The 17564-nt window shown below is 42.9% G+C and overlaps 1 protein-coding gene across 1 annotated transcript in view; it reads left to right on the forward strand.

The window, feature by feature from the left end:
• ARFGEF3 (ARFGEF family member 3) overlaps window positions 1-17564 on the forward strand; it is a 159757-nt gene that overhangs the window by 133992 nt on the left and 8201 nt on the right. The window contains exons 23-31 of the mRNA XM_040965252.1: window positions 925-1069; window positions 2201-2323; window positions 6618-6721; window positions 8663-8807; window positions 10892-11020; window positions 12813-12989; window positions 14987-15101; window positions 16152-16254; window positions 16497-16628. Coding sequence (XP_040821186.1) covers window positions 925-1069; window positions 2201-2323; window positions 6618-6721; window positions 8663-8807; window positions 10892-11020; window positions 12813-12989; window positions 14987-15101; window positions 16152-16254; window positions 16497-16628 — 1173 coding nt within the window. The remainder of the gene's footprint in view (window positions 1-924; window positions 1070-2200; window positions 2324-6617; window positions 6722-8662; window positions 8808-10891; window positions 11021-12812; window positions 12990-14986; window positions 15102-16151; window positions 16255-16496; window positions 16629-17564) is intronic.

Here is a 17564-nt window from a genome sequence, read left to right on the forward strand (position 1 = left end):
ATAAGGCTTAGCATGATTGCCCAATGGCTAAATCCTCATTTTGCAAGTGCTAACATCCCATATGGGCACCAGTTCATGTTCAAGCTATTCTGCTTCCCATCCAGCTCCCTGCTGGTGGTCTGGGAAAGCAATGGGGGATGGCTCAAATCCTTAGATCCCTGTTCCTGCAAGGGAGACCCAGAAGAAGTTCCAGGATCCTGGCTTTGGATCAGCTTAGCGCCGACTGTTGCAGTCACTTGGAGAGTGAACCAGCAGATGGACAATGTCTTTACTTCTCTCCAAAAATCTGATCTGCCTTTCCATTAAAAATAAAGCTTTAAAAAGGAATTCAAAAATAAATTTTGGAAAGACAATAATTAAGGGGCCAGCATTGTGGGATTGTAAAGCCATTTCCTCTAACACCAAAATTCCATATGGGTGCTGGTTTGAGTTTAAGCTGACCTATGATCCAATTCAACCCCCTGCTAATGCACCCAGGAAATCTGTGAAAAATGTCCCAAGTCCTTGGGCCTTGCACCAAGTAGGAGACCTGGATGAAGTTCCGGGCTCCTGGCTTCAGCCTGACACACCCTGACCATGGAGGTCATCTAGGGAGTGAGCAAGCAGTTGGAAGATCTCTTCTCTCTGTAGCTTTCAAATAAAATAGATATTTTTAAAAATAAAAATGTGAAGATACAAGCCTAGCTTTTAAAAAAAAATCAAAATACCTACAGTAGCTAATTAGCATGTGGAAATTCGCTCAGTAATGTTACTCATTAGCAAATATGCATATTCATGCAACATAGATGCTTTATTTGGAAGACTCTGTCTGGGTTACAGCTTTCCTTTCACTAAAACTAATCCAGAAGTAGATGGCAGAGAAGTATACCACCCACCTGTGCAATGTTTCTCTTATGCATTTGTTGTGCCCTTTGCCTCTGCCAGGTGGTCACATCCATCGGTGAGCTGGTGGAAGTATGCTCCACACGCATCCAGTCGGGGTGGAGGCCCTTGTTCAGTGCTCTGGAAACAGTGCACAGCGGGAACAAGTCCGAGGTCAAGGAGTACCTGGTTGGTGATTACTCCATGGGTAAGAATGCTTGAGTGATTCTTGCTGCAGAACTTTGGTACTTTGCACCGTGTTTCATGTTAACCAAGGTAACTGGACACTAGGGCAGACAGACTTTCAGCTCTGTGCCTTGGCAGGAAATGATGTGAGGTCTTAGGGACCCAAGAGCCCTAACCGAGCATTGCCGGGCTCTGCTCATGCTGACTGAACAAAAGGCTAAGTTGGTGCTGGCATTTCACTTGTACAGTGCTGTTACACTGGGGCTTCATCCCCAGTGCCCAAAAGAAAAAATACTATCCCAAAGTACCGTGGCCCAGTAGAATTGCTATTGAACAGGTTGGATGTGGCTAGAAATGGATAGACAAAGAGCATTCAGTGTTTAAGAACCCACCAGGAGTCAGGAGACTTAGCATGTGGTTCAGGCTGATTTGCCAATCTGGCTCAGATTTATCCAGCAAAGTATATCTGACCAGCAAATACAAAAGTGGGCTTCAATGCACCCTGGTCTTTCTATGAAGACTTTCTTCCTCCAGGAGTAACAACACTCCACATATTTCTGCCCCCAGGAATTCTGTTAGAGACCCAGCTGGCAACTGGTTATGCAGGCACCCTCTGCTTGGCATATTCCAAGATTCCACACAAAGGAAAGCAGGTGTTAGTCCAGATTGTTTGCACAAACTATCTAAGCATGGAGATGTGCCCTTAGCAGTTAACCACTCCAGGAAACAGTGTGCAAGCCAGTTTTCAGCTGCCAGTTGAGGGCCAGCTGACTGAAGCCATCCATTCCTCAGCTAGGAAAACATTTGTGTATGTCATGGAAGGTGTTCCCAGATGGTCCTTTGCCTCACTGGTAGATGTCCTTCAGTGCACAGAAGCAGTCCATAAGCCACAGGTTTTCCTGCCCTTGGATCTCACCCACTGCATCAGCCCTGTGTACTCTAGCTTGGCCATCCTCTCCAAAGGCTGCTTTCTTGGTGGCCTTCCTGCAACTGCCCCTGCAAGCAAATCTAAGGATAGCATTGGAGCCATACAGTTGTCCAATCCAAAGGCTGAGGCATTTCTTCAGGAGACTTTCGAAGACTCCTTGGAAGGTTCTGGGAGTATGGGCAACCCAAGGAAGAAACTAACCTTTGAATAATCTTCCTCCTTCAGGCAAAGGGCAGGCACCGGTGTTTGATGTCTTTGAGGCATTTCTCAACACTGACAACATCCAGGTCTTTGCTAATGCAGCCACCAGTTACATCATGTGCCTTATGAAGTTTGTCAAAGGACTGGGTAAGCTCACTTCTCCTTCCATGCCATCATACATCTAGGGGCTCTGCCCAGGGTGGCTTTGTGTGGAAGACTGTGTTAGTGTGTCTCATTGCCAGGTCCAAAGCCCTAGGGCTGGACACCTCATCATGAAGATAAGTGCATTTGGCTCCCAGTTGTGGAGACTGAAATTCCAAACAGCATGGCATGGGCTCTAGTGAGGGCCCACTAGTCTACAGTATATCGTGCTGGATGGCATCTCAGCAGGAGCATGTGTGAATGGAAGAGATCCCATGGCCATACAGGAAGCCAGAGGTGGGGAGGGAGATGATAAAGTGGGGGAGAGCTCTTTGAGAACAGGACAGTCTCTTCTGGAAAGAACACTTCCAATGCCTCCTTGCAGTAGGCTCCATGACCCTTGTCAGCATCGACACATTGGGAACCAAGCTTCAGGCACATGAATCCTTGGAGCACATTCAAGCCATGACTAAAGCAGAGGGCATGGAGACAGGGCTCACTGACCCCTTTCAGCAAGCAGACATCCTGGGGTATAAGAAAACAGCTCTGTGCCATACAGCCAGATGCAGTGAAAGTAGCTGGGATTGTGTCCAGGGTTAATAGCATACCTTGCATTTGTAGAACATCTTATATGCCGCTTATTTTTGTATGTATTCTTTCATATTGCCTTTTTTTTTTAGTGTTAGAACAATTAATGTTATCCTCAATCGTTGCACTTACAACATCTTCAGTGTCACACAATTAACCACCTGACCTTGATTTCCAGCCCTTGAACAAAAATCAAGAGTTTGTTTCCCGCACACCCTGCCCCCCACCACCTACTTTTGGTCTCTTTATCTTAAAATATCTGACTGTTTGTTCTGGAAGTATAGAAGTTCCTCTTCTTTGAAGCCCTGTATATTTTCGGAACAACTTAGCTAATTTCATCCTCAATTTAGGAACAGTAGGCTCTTCCTAGACAATATGACCGCTGTAGCAGTTTTAGACAGCATGTGCTTACCTGTGGTGAAACAGAAGGAAGCAGTTATACCAAGAGTTCAGCTGAAACCTCAGGTTTGTGGAGTTTTGCTGTGGTGTACCCTTGGACCTGGAATCTGAGAACCTTGGAAATGAGAGAAAGCAGAGATGTGATTCTTTTACATTCTTATTAAATAACAGATAATCATTTTGTTAAGGGAATTAAGACATAAAGAATCTCTGTAACTTCACTAATGATGTCCTCATTTTTGGAATAGAAACAAAATAGAAGGCTCAGGCTACAGCCTGACAGCCACGTTCCAGTCTTAACTCCCATTCCATTCTGCCACACGGCAGCCCTCTCTGTCCTCAGAATACATTCTGAGACCCTCGGGGGAAGTCTGAAACCCTAGGTAGCACCAAACTCTCCATATACTGTGTTTTTCCTATATTTTGCCCAATGTCCTTGTTTCCAGTGTTGTGGAATGGTCCCACCTTATCAGGTCTTTCTGTAGTAGATACAGTGGTCCCCCGAGGAAACCTAACAACAGAGAGTACAGAAGGCAGGTGGATACCTTCTGTTTTCATATACATATGTACCTACAATAAACTTGAATTCGTAAGTTAGGAAAAACAAGAGATCAACAATACAGATAATAAAATAGATAGTCATAAAATAGAATGCTGAAAACAAAGACCACTGGACAATGGAAGCAGTTGCTGGTCAATGAGCAGGCTATATATGTTATATGAATACACTGAACTAAGGGGTGATCTACATCCCAGGCATGGTAGACTAGATGAGATCAGATTTCATCAGCTACTCAGAAAAGTGGACATTATTAATCTTAGGCAGTGTTTATTTCTGGAATTATCCCCTTAGTATTTTCAGATCATATGTCCCAATAGAGGTCCCGAGATGATGTGCTCCACCCCAAGTGGCTTACAAGGACCAGTGTTGCCCAGAATTAGGATACCTAAATGGAAAGCAAGCTAGATGTGGAGAATGACCTAACCATGCAGGCTGTTATTACAAAATACCTCACACTGGGCCACATCTGAACAATGGAAAATCATTTATTCTTTCCTTTGAAAGATAGAAATCTCCCCATTTACTGCTTATCTCTGCAAAATACCTACAACAGTTGGGACCGGACCAGACTGAAGTCAGCAGCCAGGAATTCAATCTGATTCTCCCACCTGGGTGCCAGGGACCCAAGTATTTGAGACATCACCTGCTGCCTGCCAGAGGACGCAGTAGCAGGAAGCCCAATCTGAAGCTGAGCTAGCCCTCAAGTCCAGGGACTCCAGTATGGGATATGGGCATCCCAAGTGGTGACTTAACCACTGCACCCCAAAGCTTCATGCTTGCAGTTCTAGTGGCCAGGGAGCCTAGGGTCAAGGCGCCAGCACAGTCCATGTCTGGTGATAGATTATGCTGTATGTTTTCTTGGTGCATGCTGACCTAGCAGAAGGAGAAAGGCAGCTCTCAGGAGCACTAATCTCAGTCACTTTTTCATACCATCACCTTGATTGCAGCGCTTCAATACATGAACTGGGGAAGGGAGAACACAAACACTCAGTCCATAGCAGAGAAGAAAGTAAGGCATTCTCCTCTGGATGTTTAGACCTGTTAATCTTGAGTGAAATAAAGTAAAGATACCTGGTGAGCTGCTAGAAATGAAAGATTATGTCTCTGCAAGAAGTTGGAGACTGAAAATAGGAAAATTGACCAGTGTGCATATGTAAGGGATTTAAATCAGATAGTTTGTACTCTTCTTCTATGTGTTACAAAGTAGAATTAGTTGTATAGGACTTGGGGGTGAGTTGGGAGAGGCAGAATCCCCCATACAGCCTCTCTGCCCGTAGGAGCGCCATGTGTGTGGACTTAGATGAGTTACATAGCAGCCACGGTAAATCTCTCTCTTTCTCTCTTTCTCTCTCTCTCTCTCTTTGGGAAACCATAATCAGCAGCATAGGAAATAGCTTATTTTTAGTTCTTACCTGCTTATTTCACATGCACTTGACCTTCTGTTTTTATAACATGTGATATGCTCATGTAAAGCAAGGACTGTCCCACTGTAGCTTCCTGCTCAAATTTAACCCACTGACAGTTGTTAATAAGTTTTATTGGAACACAGCCATGCTCACTCAGCAACTGCTGCTTTCCTGCTAATTCAACAGGATGGAGTTAGCATACAGTATGATGTATAAATCCTTAAGTACTTAATGTCTAACCCTTTATCAAAAGAAATTGCCAGTGCATTGTCTAAAGCATAAACAATGGCTATGTTTTGTTGTCATTTAAAAGGCAAAATATACCACACTGCCTCAATTTTTAAAAAGATTTCTTTTTTATTGCAAAGTCAGATATACGGAGAGGAGGAAAGACAGAGAGGAAGAGCTTCTGTCCATTGATTCATTCTCCAATCGGCTGCAAGGGACAGAGCTGAGCCAATCCAAAGCCAGGGGCCGGAGCCTCTTCTGGGTCTCCCACATGGGTGCAGGTCCCAAGGTTTTGGGCTGTTCTCGACTGCTTTCCCAGGCCACAAGTATGGAGCTGGATGGGATGTAAGGCTGCTGGATTAGAACCAGTACCCATATGGGATCCCAGCACGTTCAAGGGGAGGACTTTAGCTGCTAGGCTACCATGCCAGGCCCCTTCTCTGATTTTTTAGGTAATTGGTCATTATATTTGTTTCCCACAGGGAAGGTGTTAGTTGCAACAGATGTAGACAATTAGAAACGATCAGTGCTGTGGAAAGATTTTATACAAGTATAGCAATAGTTCATTAAATAAGAAGAAAATGTGATTCTTCATTACTCCTTACCCATAGACAATCTAGATACCCTGCGAGAGCTGTCTTGCATGTTTAGGTAAGTACCTAAACATGCAGAATCCACTGAAACACAAGTAGTGTGTGTTCTCAAACCCCAGACACAATCTACACAGAGACAGTCTTCATGCATCGTCACCGCCTAATGCCATGCACTGCCAACACACGGTGCATTCTAGTAGCAGAGGCTGAGCGCTTCGTGGCATCCCAGCTCAGGGCTCATTTCCGGGCCTGTGCCCTGCCATCAACAGTTAGAGTTCAGGGGAAGTGGATGCCAAAGAATGTATGTGCATGATTTAGCAAAAGGGGCAGTTGGAAAACAGCGTAATCCAACCTAAGAACGTGCCAGGGTCCCACTTCTAGTCCACACTTGCGCCTACAGGGGGAAAGGACTGAAAGGATTATTTTGTCTTAGTTTTGTACTGTTTTAGTCACTATTTGGGGAACAAACGCCATGTGAGTTAAAGGCCGGGTAATTCTGTTTCTGTGTGCCCACACTCCCCCAGGGGAGGTGGACTGTAAGGAGATTGGAGACTGCGTGCCTGGCCCAGGAGCCACGTCCACCGACCTGTGCCTGCCCGCCCTGGAGTACCTGAGGCGCTGCTCTCAGGTAAGAGACCTCCGCCCCCACCAGGATCTACCGAGTCCATTTTTTCTGGCAGACTTTCTGAAGCCCTCTTTATGCATGGATGCCTTTGCGTGAATCCCCAGAGAACAACTTCCTGCTCTCTCGGAAGAGACTGAGACATGGGGTGGGAGTCTCTGGTGTTTATCCTACCCCTCCCACAAAGGAAAGGAAATAATGAGGACGCAGAGACACACAGGAGGACCCTGAGGCCTGGGAAGCGTCCCCCACGCTATGCATGCATTCCCACAGTGTCTGTCAGGCAGGAAGGAGAGAAAGGGGTCAGGGTCACAATGTCACGGATGCTTCCATGATGGTATGGAAATGTGGAAGGTGAGGTGCAGACAGTGGCCGGAGGTGCTGGGTAAAGGAGGAGGAGCGTGTTTCAACAAGGCCTGGCAAAGGGAGCCAACGGAAGGTTTATCAGAGCCAACATGACCTTCGTCATGTTTTGTCCTTTCCCACGTGCAGTGCCTGCCAGTCCTGGCCACGCCTTCCTGCCAGCCCTTTCTCCGGCTCCGGAGACAGCCCCGTCATAGTAGTTTCTTTCCCGTCTCCTCAGGCTGTGTGCACAGCTATCTGCCACCTTTGCCTCCTCTAGCTTACTCCCTTGGGCCCCACGTGACAAAACCCCTGGCTTCCTCCCCACGCACACGTCCCTTTCTCCACCGCCCCCCCCACGCTCGCTCACTCTCTGGCGTTCCAGTTCCCTTACCGCCTCAGTACAACATGCTCATAGCTCCCCAGGATAATTGTCATGCCGTATTCCTGGTCTGTCATAACAGCCCAGACGTCTGTGTGACATGCCTCATCTGCCACACCTCAGCTCCCTACCAGTGTCACACACGCGCGTCACTCCTTATTGTACCAACCCTTGAGTTTTCCCTGTAGCGAGGATACTGGAAGTTTTGTTCCTTGTGAAGAGATGGTACTGCATAAAACCTACAAGGACAGGCACTTTTGCCCATCTGCACCCCAGTTCAGATTAGGCATGGCAGGCAGATTTTTTAATCCATGAAACTAAAGAATCTTGGGAATTTGGTCCAGGGCCAAAGGATCAGACTTCAACAATGGAACAAAGAGCCAAGCCACTCTTCAGTGCTACTCTTTTAAATATATGTGTGTATTTTTAAAATATGTATATTATATATGATCTACATTGTACTTATACATATAATATCATATATATACTGTAAAATATATATATATTGATTTGAGAGGCAAGGAGATAGGGTTCCCATCCGCAGATTTGCTACCCAAATTCCTACAATGACTAGGGCTGAGCTCATGCTAAAGCCAGGAGCCAGGAACTCAGCCCAGGTCTCCCACGTGAGTAGCAGGAACTCAGTCGCTTGAGCCATCACAGCTGCCTTCCAGTGTCTGCATTGATAGCAAGCTGGCGTCAAGAACCAAGTATCAAACCCAGTTACTCGGACAGGGGGTGCAGGTTAACTACCAAGCTAAGCTCTACTTCTGACACCTTTCTCTCCCCCACCTGACCTTATATGCCTCCATTTTCCCCAATGTCTCATTATCCTTGTTTCTAGTGTGGCTGACTCAGGAAAATACCAGAATCTGGAATCCCATTTGCTAGTCTTCTCGGGATCCCAGAGGCAAAAATGCAAAAGCTCTGTAATGTTCCAACTTTGACACTGAAAAATTACCCACTGTTTTAATTGCTGTTTCATCTGCTCGGTGGAATAAATACCTCTAGTAAATGACCTCTTAAAACCCCAATCGCAAAACTGGGGGGGTGCAGAAATCAGAAAACTCATTAAAGAAAAATCCCAATCATATTCAACAACCTAAAAATTTGAAGACATCAGAGCTTTTCTCCCATTTTACTGCTGCATAATACTACCATTCTTTAACATCCAGAGTGCACCTTTTTCCAATAGATAATTGAAAGCTTTTTATCATTTTTAGTTACTGGCCAAGATATATAAAATGCCCTTGAAGCCAATATTCCTTAGTGGGCGACTTGCTAGCTTGCCACGAAGACTTCAGGAGCAATCAGCAAGCAGTGAGGATGGCATCGAATCAGTCCTATCTGATTTTGATGACGACACTGGTAAGTTGAATCAGGTTATATGTGATGTTCATATTCCCAGGAGATTAAGTGATAAGTAGCTAATAGTAGGCAAGAAGGAACATACAGTTTTGTTCTTTGCGTATAAAAATATGTTTCCCTAAAGTTGCCATGAAATTTCCAAGCATGTAACTTTCCAGTAGTCCTCCAGACTTTTTTGGATGCCTTCATTTAAAATGTACTTTCTAATTTTGAGTGGAATTCAGCAAATCATAATGAAATGCATTGCTGCAATGGTACTTCGAGTGGCTGATAACTTGCATTAACAACCTTTTAGGAAGCACATCCATTGCATAAGCAATTTCTGCGGGATGTTTTAGAGACTTCGGCACTTAAGGCATCACTGAAAGAATTTGTGACTGTGAGGCTGAAGGCCAAGGAGAAGACAATTTTAAGGAATTTGGTACAAATTTCTTAAAAGTCTATGATGTCATGTGATGCAGTTCAATTGATTTTAGATAATTTTCAGATGGGTTAACTCCTTAGCTGTGTTGTCCTCTATCTTCGGAAACCCAGTTTCTTTGCTTCTCTAAATGGAAACTAGAACCCTTCTTCTAAATGGAAATTATAACCCTTCCATAGGTCCAATTTCCAAGAATAGGATGTTTCCAATTTTATCAGTTTTGCCAAAGGACTTTTTTGGGGGTCGTTTAAATTTGTTCTAATGTTATTCTATTTTGCTATTACAAATTCATATTGCGGGATAGCTGGAATATTTCATTTTCAATAGAGAATATAAAAGCAACCCAACCTCACTAGTTCAGATGAGTCATGGGAAAGCAGTATAGGAGAAAATAAACAGCTACGTAGAGAACAATTAAAAGAATGGAAATTGGCTCGATTTTTGCCTAGCAGAGGCATCATTTTAATGATTTGGTAAGAATAATTTTTACTTCTTATCTAAACCGGAGGCTGAAAGCCTAAGCAGAAGCTAATGTTATGTCTAATGTGTCCTTCTAAGCAGTTGCAAATGGTTGTGTATGGAACAATGAGTGTTGCCCTTCTCTCTGAAGCAAAGCAGTCATCAGTATTTTTTCTAGGAAGACCATCTTAGGGATATAGTTCAGTCAAGTACCCACCTAAAGTTTCCCATATTATCTACTCATCAAGACTTATAGTTATAAATATGCCTGCAACATGGATGAAAAAGAAAGAACAAAGAGATTTAAGTTAGCATTAAAAATTAAACAGTTCTCAATGTTGAGATTTTCTCGTGTGATCATCTTAACACAAAATACACAAGGGAATTGTTCAAAAATGTTCAAGGAAATGTGCATTATGAAAAATAATGCCTGGGTTTTAAATTTTGGCAACAAAATACTTCCTTTTACTCTATTTTTCATGAACCTCTTAAAGGACCTTCCTATACGTACAGGCAAATGTGCAGCATATATAGCTAACAACTAAACACTGCCATCTGCCAGCAGCCTTTGGCCCAACTCAGATCTTGTATTTCTTCCTTCTCTCTCTCTACACTTGAGTTTAAAACAAACCCAAAACATTACAGCATTTCATCTGCAAATGTGTCAGTATGGGTATTTTGAAGGGAACAGAGCATAACCACAATGCCATTATCACACCTGAAAATCAATAACTTCCAATGGATTTGAGATTGCCAGAGGCTGCGGTGAGAGAAGTCACTGCTAAATGGTGAACAGAATTTATACTTGAGGTAACAAAAAATGTTTTGGAAATAGCACTGATGATCTGAGTAACATTGTGTATGTAATTAACAATTGATTGTAAAGCAGCCATTTTTATTATTACTAAGTCAATGGACCCAAAAGGATATTTTATGATTTTTGCTATCACCAGCTTCTAAGAAACCTGATAGCCCTAAAAAATACAATGAATTTCTATATCACACTTCTGTTAAAAGGGAACAAGTAAGGAAAGTGAGATGTTTTGTTCCTTTGACTTTGTCAAAGCATGCAGAATATGTTTAGAGATGGAGGGCTCACACAGTGGGTGATGTCGACAGCTTAGGTACCATGTTTGGTTGAGCTGCACCGTAATTCTTTGTTAGGTTCACTGGATGTCATGGAGGTGTGCTTTTGGGTTGCCAGGTCTCATTGAAGTCTGGATCATCCTGCTGGAGCAGCTGACGGCAGCTGTGTCCAATTGTCCACGTCAGCACCAACCACCAACCTTGGACCTGCTTTTTGAGCTGTTGAGAGATGTCACCAAAATACCGGGTAAGCAGATTTATGTTTGCTGCTGTGGATACTCTCCTAGGAAAGTACTTCTATGGGCTATCTACCTGTTTTCACTTAAAGTGTCACACGCAACAGATGCTAGGAGAATACTTCCAAAAGGTATGTCTATTTTGATGCAAAAGAATTATTTCATGCTTCAAAATGCATACTGAAAACCAAGGGTTTCAAATATTTCTACATCAAAATAAACTTCTCCACTAATTCCATATTTTTTCACAAATTCTTAATGCACTCTCAGATTTGCTAAATGGCTGTGATATACAATGTTTAAGCTATATCCTGTGGATTTAACATTTCTTCTAGGTCATTAGCTAATTGTGTTGAATTGCCACATTGGCTGGGGCTGAGGATGTTCCTGTGGGCCACTTGGCCAGGTCTTGTGATCTATGCTGCTAGTGCCCAGGCTGCCTGTAGAATTCACTAATGCATGCTGCTGTCCCAGAGCTGTCCATAGAGCTCACCAGGTCTGCCACTCCTGAGAACATGCAGTATTAACACAACAACATCCTGCTGGCATAAAGGTCAAAGGCACAAGATTTGAAAAGACATTTAATGCTTACCTGGTACAGTCCCCTGATTTTATGAGAGAATGGCCCTTAGACACATTTCTTCTGAATTAAACACATTTAGCATGCACACAGCTCTTTCTGGCAGTTTACAGAAGTTTGCTGGAAGAATAAGTTTATGAAGCCATTAATTCTATAATGTGGAGTTTGTATTTATCTTACTAAAGACTCAATCATTGACACTGTTTCTGTAGCAAATTCTATTTTCAGGAAAAAATACTGGAGCTACTCCCACACACTAGATAGAAACATAAGGTGGTATCTTACGGAATTATTTGCCACTCTACATGTTTCAGTGTTTGGTACCACTTCTGCTTTCATATTAATTACCACTAAATGTTAACAAGGGCATCTAAACCAACATTTTCACTCATAGATATATGAGAATTAAAGAGTTTAATAGTGATGAAGACAAAAGCATGTATATAAAATAAGGAATGGTAAATATATTTTCAGACATTAAAATAGTATTTGTAAATGATATTTAATGGCATAGATAATACAGGGATTATGTTAAAATTTATACATTATAGAGTCCTTTCAACTGCATAAATCTTTGTGCATTTCTACACAAATATATCCCTGCCTTTAAAAAGAAAATACATCAAAATGTCATTATCTGGGTGAGTTTTTCCTCTGCATTTCATGTAAGTTCCATGTTTACTGAAAAATGCATAACTTGGTTTTGTAATCCAAATTTTTTAAATGATTTCCCTAATATTACCTGGGGGAAAAAAGTAGACATCTTAAATATCCTTCAGAGATATCCCTTAAGTAGCCCTAAATCCACTGCAGTAATGACGTACAATAGAAATGTAATGTGACAATTAAAAACTAGCTAGATTTGCTGATCAACATGCAGAACACAGATTACATCATCCCTTTTATATAAAACTAATTTGGAAAAACACAGATCTGTTTTTCTCTGTTGTACAGTAACATAAGCTCCTACATTTTTAAAGGGTCTTTTCCTAGATACATACATGTAGCTACTTAATCTGTGGGCCAGCAATTGACCAATTGATATTCCAACTTCATTTAACAACTAAATTGTTTTATGATTAGAATCATCACTAAAATCACAGACAACATAGAAAAAAAAATGACTCAGGTGTTCTCTCATCACTGGTACATTCTTTTGCTCTATTTGTGACTTAATGCCAAGTAATGACAAGGTGCTTTTGATATGGACTTTTCTTTTTCAGGTCCAGGGTTCGGGATCTATGCTGTGGTGCACCTTCTCCTTCCTGTGATGTCCCTTTGGCTCCGCCGTAGCCATAAAGACCACTCCTATTGGGACGTGGCCTCTGCTAATTTCAAGCACGCCATTGGTCTGTCCTGTGAGCTGGTGGTGGAACACATACAAAGCTTTCTACACTCAGGTAGCTTTATGCCTGGCTGGTTCATGGCAGGGGATGCTGAAAGGCAGTACCTTGTCTAAAAGTGCATCATAACTACCTAATGAGAATGTCATTGTATGACTTTGGCCCTGGGATTTATTGACATAGAATTACAAGCGCAGTGCCAGCTTTTTATAGTATATCAACAAAAACCTGATACCCATATGTCATCTGCAAAATTACCAGAGCATTCAAAATGCATGCCTGGTTAGAGAAAATACCTGTAGGGTGGTAACACAGCAAGTTAAACTACCACTTAAAACTCCTGCATCCCAGATCAGAGTACTGGGGCAAGTCCTAGGTGTTCTATTTCTGATCCAGCTTCCTGGTTATGCCTTTATTTATCTACCTATGTCTATTTATTCATGATAGAGAGTTATAGAGCAAGAGGGTAAGAGATCTTCCATCTGTGGATTCACTCCCCATGTTGGCAACAACAACTAGAGCTGTTCCAGTCTGAAGCTAGAGCTTCTTCCAAATCTCCCATGTGGGAACAGGGCCCAAGGATGTTGGTCATCCTCCTCTGCTTTCCCAGGCCATAAGGAGGGAGCTGGATCAAAAGTGGAACTCTGGGACGCGAACTGGTCCCTTTATGGAATGTTGGTGCTATAGGCAGAAAATGAGCTGTGGCCCTAGCCCCATGAGCCTGGCTTTCTGGGGACTCATTCTCCTCATGAACACAGGAGACCTGGATGTAGTCCCAGGCTGCAGACTGACCTGTTTCCTGTTTGTGGTGCCCATATAGCAGCTACAGAATTGATCTCTCTCTCCCCAAGTACCTTTATAAAGTGTTAATATAAAAAACTATATGCAACTCTAGCATATTTGTACATTGAGAAGGATGTCAGGTTCAAATAATGGAGCTAAAAAAAAAAGTGAAAAAACCCCCTTGGAGCCTGTGAGAGGGCAGGGTGAGTCCTGCTGTTCCTGTTTCTGTCTGAGTTCAAGTGGAGGAAAGGAGATCTTACAAAGACTTTCAATTATGGACAGGAAGTTGCTTCGCCAGCTAAGGATGCAGAGGAGTTTCTCTGGCTACAGAAGCAAGGGGCAGATAACAGCCTGATGTCTGCAGAAAAGAGGGATCCATCTGTCAGCTTTTCTGTTGATGGAACCACTTTTGTGTAATATAAACCCCTGCTCATGATCTGCCCCTGGGAAGGTCTGCAAACCATCAAGGTTGTAAGCAGAAAGGCAAGACATATGGAAGTAGATGACAAGAGGTCCCTTGTGGGAAAAACTAGAGCAATCAGAGAACACTGACCCCAAGGGAGAGCCACAAAGCAGAGGGACTGTTTCTATACTGATTGGCAAAGACCATTTGCCCTGCAATCAACAACACTTAGAAAGGAAACTGGGGCGGGGGCAGGGGGAGTCTCCTCCACATGCTAGTGGGAACTGTATCCTAAGAGGTTGTATTCTCTATCTTGCCCATTGCTTTGCACAGCAAGGGATCCCTGGAGGATTCTGTGGTATCCTGCATTCTTGGGAGAACAATGCAGATGTGTTTTTTTGGGTCAAGAGAATGTTATCATTTAGGAATATTTCTTTAAGTCTGTGGATAGTGTATAAACTGATAGGACTAATTTCACTTCCCCCAAAATTTATTTCATTTAATTCAACTATCAGAAAAGTATATTTTTCTCATTTTAAAGAATTTCCATATGGGATGAAATATATACTTCACTTTGAAAAAATATACATTAACACAAGTGAATCAAATTGTTATATCTTGCTATATGTAGCCATGGATGGAACAAGCTGAAATTGAGTGAAATTTTTTTTAAGAGAAGTGTTGTGATTTTACTAGGTATTTTGGGAGTGTTGCCCTTTTGTCATTCTTATTTTACCCAGACATTTATATATATATATATATATATATATTTTAATCACCCAGACTCATGTCATTTGCACTATGGACATTTCAGTCAACCCCTGCAAACTGGAGCTCACTGTGACCCTGCCTTCACTTTTCCCCCTAGACATCCGGTACGAGAGCATGATCAACACCATGCTGAAGGACCTCTTCGAGTTACTCGTAGCGTGTGTGGCCAAACCCACAGAAACCATCTCCAGAGTGGGCTGCTCCTGCATTAGGTGAGAAGACATGAATGGGATTGTTATTATGAAGGGTAGGAAACTCAGTCACCTTTTGTGATAGTGATCCAGTTTTAGAATTTTGTTTCTTAAAGATTTTATTTAGTTGAAAAAGAAAGAGGGAGAGAGAGAGCTTCCATCTATTGGTTCACCTCCCAAAGTCTAAACGACTGAGCCTGGGCCAGGAGGAAGACAAGAGCCAGGGACTCCATCTGGGTCTCCTGCCTGGGTGGTGATGGTTCAAGCTCTCCTGCACCTGCTACTTCCCAGGTGCATAAGCAGCATTGGACAAAGAGGTGGGGCTCCATCCCAGATACTCTGATAGGCAATGAGGTATCACAAAAGCCAGCTTTGTCCCTAGACTGTTTTTCATAAGTAACGAATAACTGTGTGCTAATACTCTTCAATCAGCAAATATTTGTAAGGCATGACACAAAGTACTCTGGTGTATAAGAAGTGATATAAACTAGAATTCCTGCCTTCCAGAAGCTGGTAGCCTATGCAGAATGACAGCATAGAGGTAAGGTCACTTGAAAATGCTAACAGTGCTGAGAAACAGCTAAATACCAGCAAACTCAGGAGGTCAGCAAGGACTTCCCCTGGCACTTGCCCAGAGGCTCCAAGGTAAACAAGCTTTGGATAGAGGAAGACTCTCTACACAGGAAAACAAAATGAACAAATGCATGGAAATTAAGAGTCCTGGGGACAATAAAATGCACTGGATTGAGTTTAAATGTTTCTTATTTGTAGAACAGTGGTAGGAAATGGGAAAAAGTGAGGTTAGAACCTGTACTGTCTTCTATGCATTGTCTGTTTCCACATTGACCTGTTTATTATGGATCCATTATTGCTTTTTATGTTGAAGTAGTTCAGGAAGTAGCATTTTGATAATGCAATACTAGATGGAAAGAAGGAAATGGTGTTAAGATACAGGCCAACTTGAAAGGACACCATAGAACAAACCTATGCATGAGTCTACCCAGATCTATTTTTTTGGTGACAACACAAAATCTGCAGATTCAAAGGTTTTGTCCTTGGTGCTTTGGGCAGGTATGTGCTCGTGACAGCAGGCCCGGTGTTCACAGAGGAGATGTGGCGGCTTGCCTGCTGTGCCCTGCAGGATGCCTTCTCTGCCACCCTCAAACCTGTCAAGGTAAATTGCTGCAAGCCGAGAGCTAGGGCAGGTCCTCATCTCCATAGCTCCCTGATGCCTCCAACCAGCCTTCTGGCTTCTCCCTGTCTCCTCTAGTAGGGAGTATCACTTGATATCCCCCAGAGACTAAGGAAGAAGTGGTTGGATCAGTACTACTGCTCAGGCACAGTGCCAGTGTCCGACCCAAAGCTGTGTGCCTTGAACTAGGATGCCCACAGTGAACATGTGCTGTCTCTTACCAGGACCTGCTGGGATGCTTCCACAGTGGCACCGAGAGCTTCAGTGGGGAAGGTTGCCAGGTGCGCGTGGCTGCTCCCTCCTCCTCTCCCAGTGCTGAGGCTGAGTACTGGCGCATCCGAGCCATGGCCCAGCAGGTAAGGCCTGGGGCTCTCTCTCAGGGCCTCCAGAGCATGTCTGCAAATCTTGTAGCATGAGACTGTGTTTCTTTACCTCAGGGATGAATACAGCTAGTCTTCAGACAGTTCATGGAAATACATATGTGTATTATGAAAGCACAGTGCATGGATTTCAAAAATGCTTGCACCAAAATAAGCTTTAGTTCTATTTTCCACAAACTTTTTAAAGTCTCCTTGTAGTTTCTCACTCTGATCTCTAACCTGTATGATTCTTCCAATCACCAGTGTTTTGTTCTCTCCATCATCCCATGCTCAGTGCACCCTACGACACCCAAACCCAGAAGAGCCTTCTCGGCAGCCCCTTGTCCTTGTACACAGTTTAATGAGGTTTCTAATAACTGTATGCTTAAATTAGACAGTGGATGGTATAGGATCACAAACTCCTTTGATTGATCTCCCGAAAAGAACAGAGCTGAGTTAATGAATTGATCATAGCAGATCATTAAAATTCAAGTGCACTCACCCATGCAGAATTCACTGTGTATCCATAGCCGTTCTCTTGTTGAGACACATGTGAGAAGTCACAAAAACAGGTTGTAAGGGCCTGAAGCAAAGAATATGATCTATGGTTTTACCTTGGAGTTCATAGAGCATAGAGAAAACATTTAGTGCACACTAGCTAAATCCCTGCACTTCCGAGACATACAAGGACTCACAGCAGTGGCATAAGTCAGAAATGGACTCCAGGACACTTAGGGTCAACAGTAAAGAAATAGAAGCAACTGTATCCCCAACACTCCATAATATGAAATCAGCAAACATGTTTGAATATCTATGTGATAGCTGCTTAAATATATATTAAATGCTCAAAGTATATCAACTATCAGATTTGAATTACAATGAAGTGGAGGTCATGATCAAAAGGTTTTATTTCCCTACAATATCCACTTCAAT

The sequence above is a fragment of the Ochotona curzoniae genome, unplaced genomic scaffold (assembly GCF_017591425.1).
Source record: "Ochotona curzoniae isolate NIBS_2020 unplaced genomic scaffold, NIBS_Ocur_1.0 scaffold_3890, whole genome shotgun sequence".
Lineage (NCBI taxonomy): Eukaryota > Metazoa > Chordata > Mammalia > Lagomorpha > Ochotonidae > Ochotona > Ochotona curzoniae.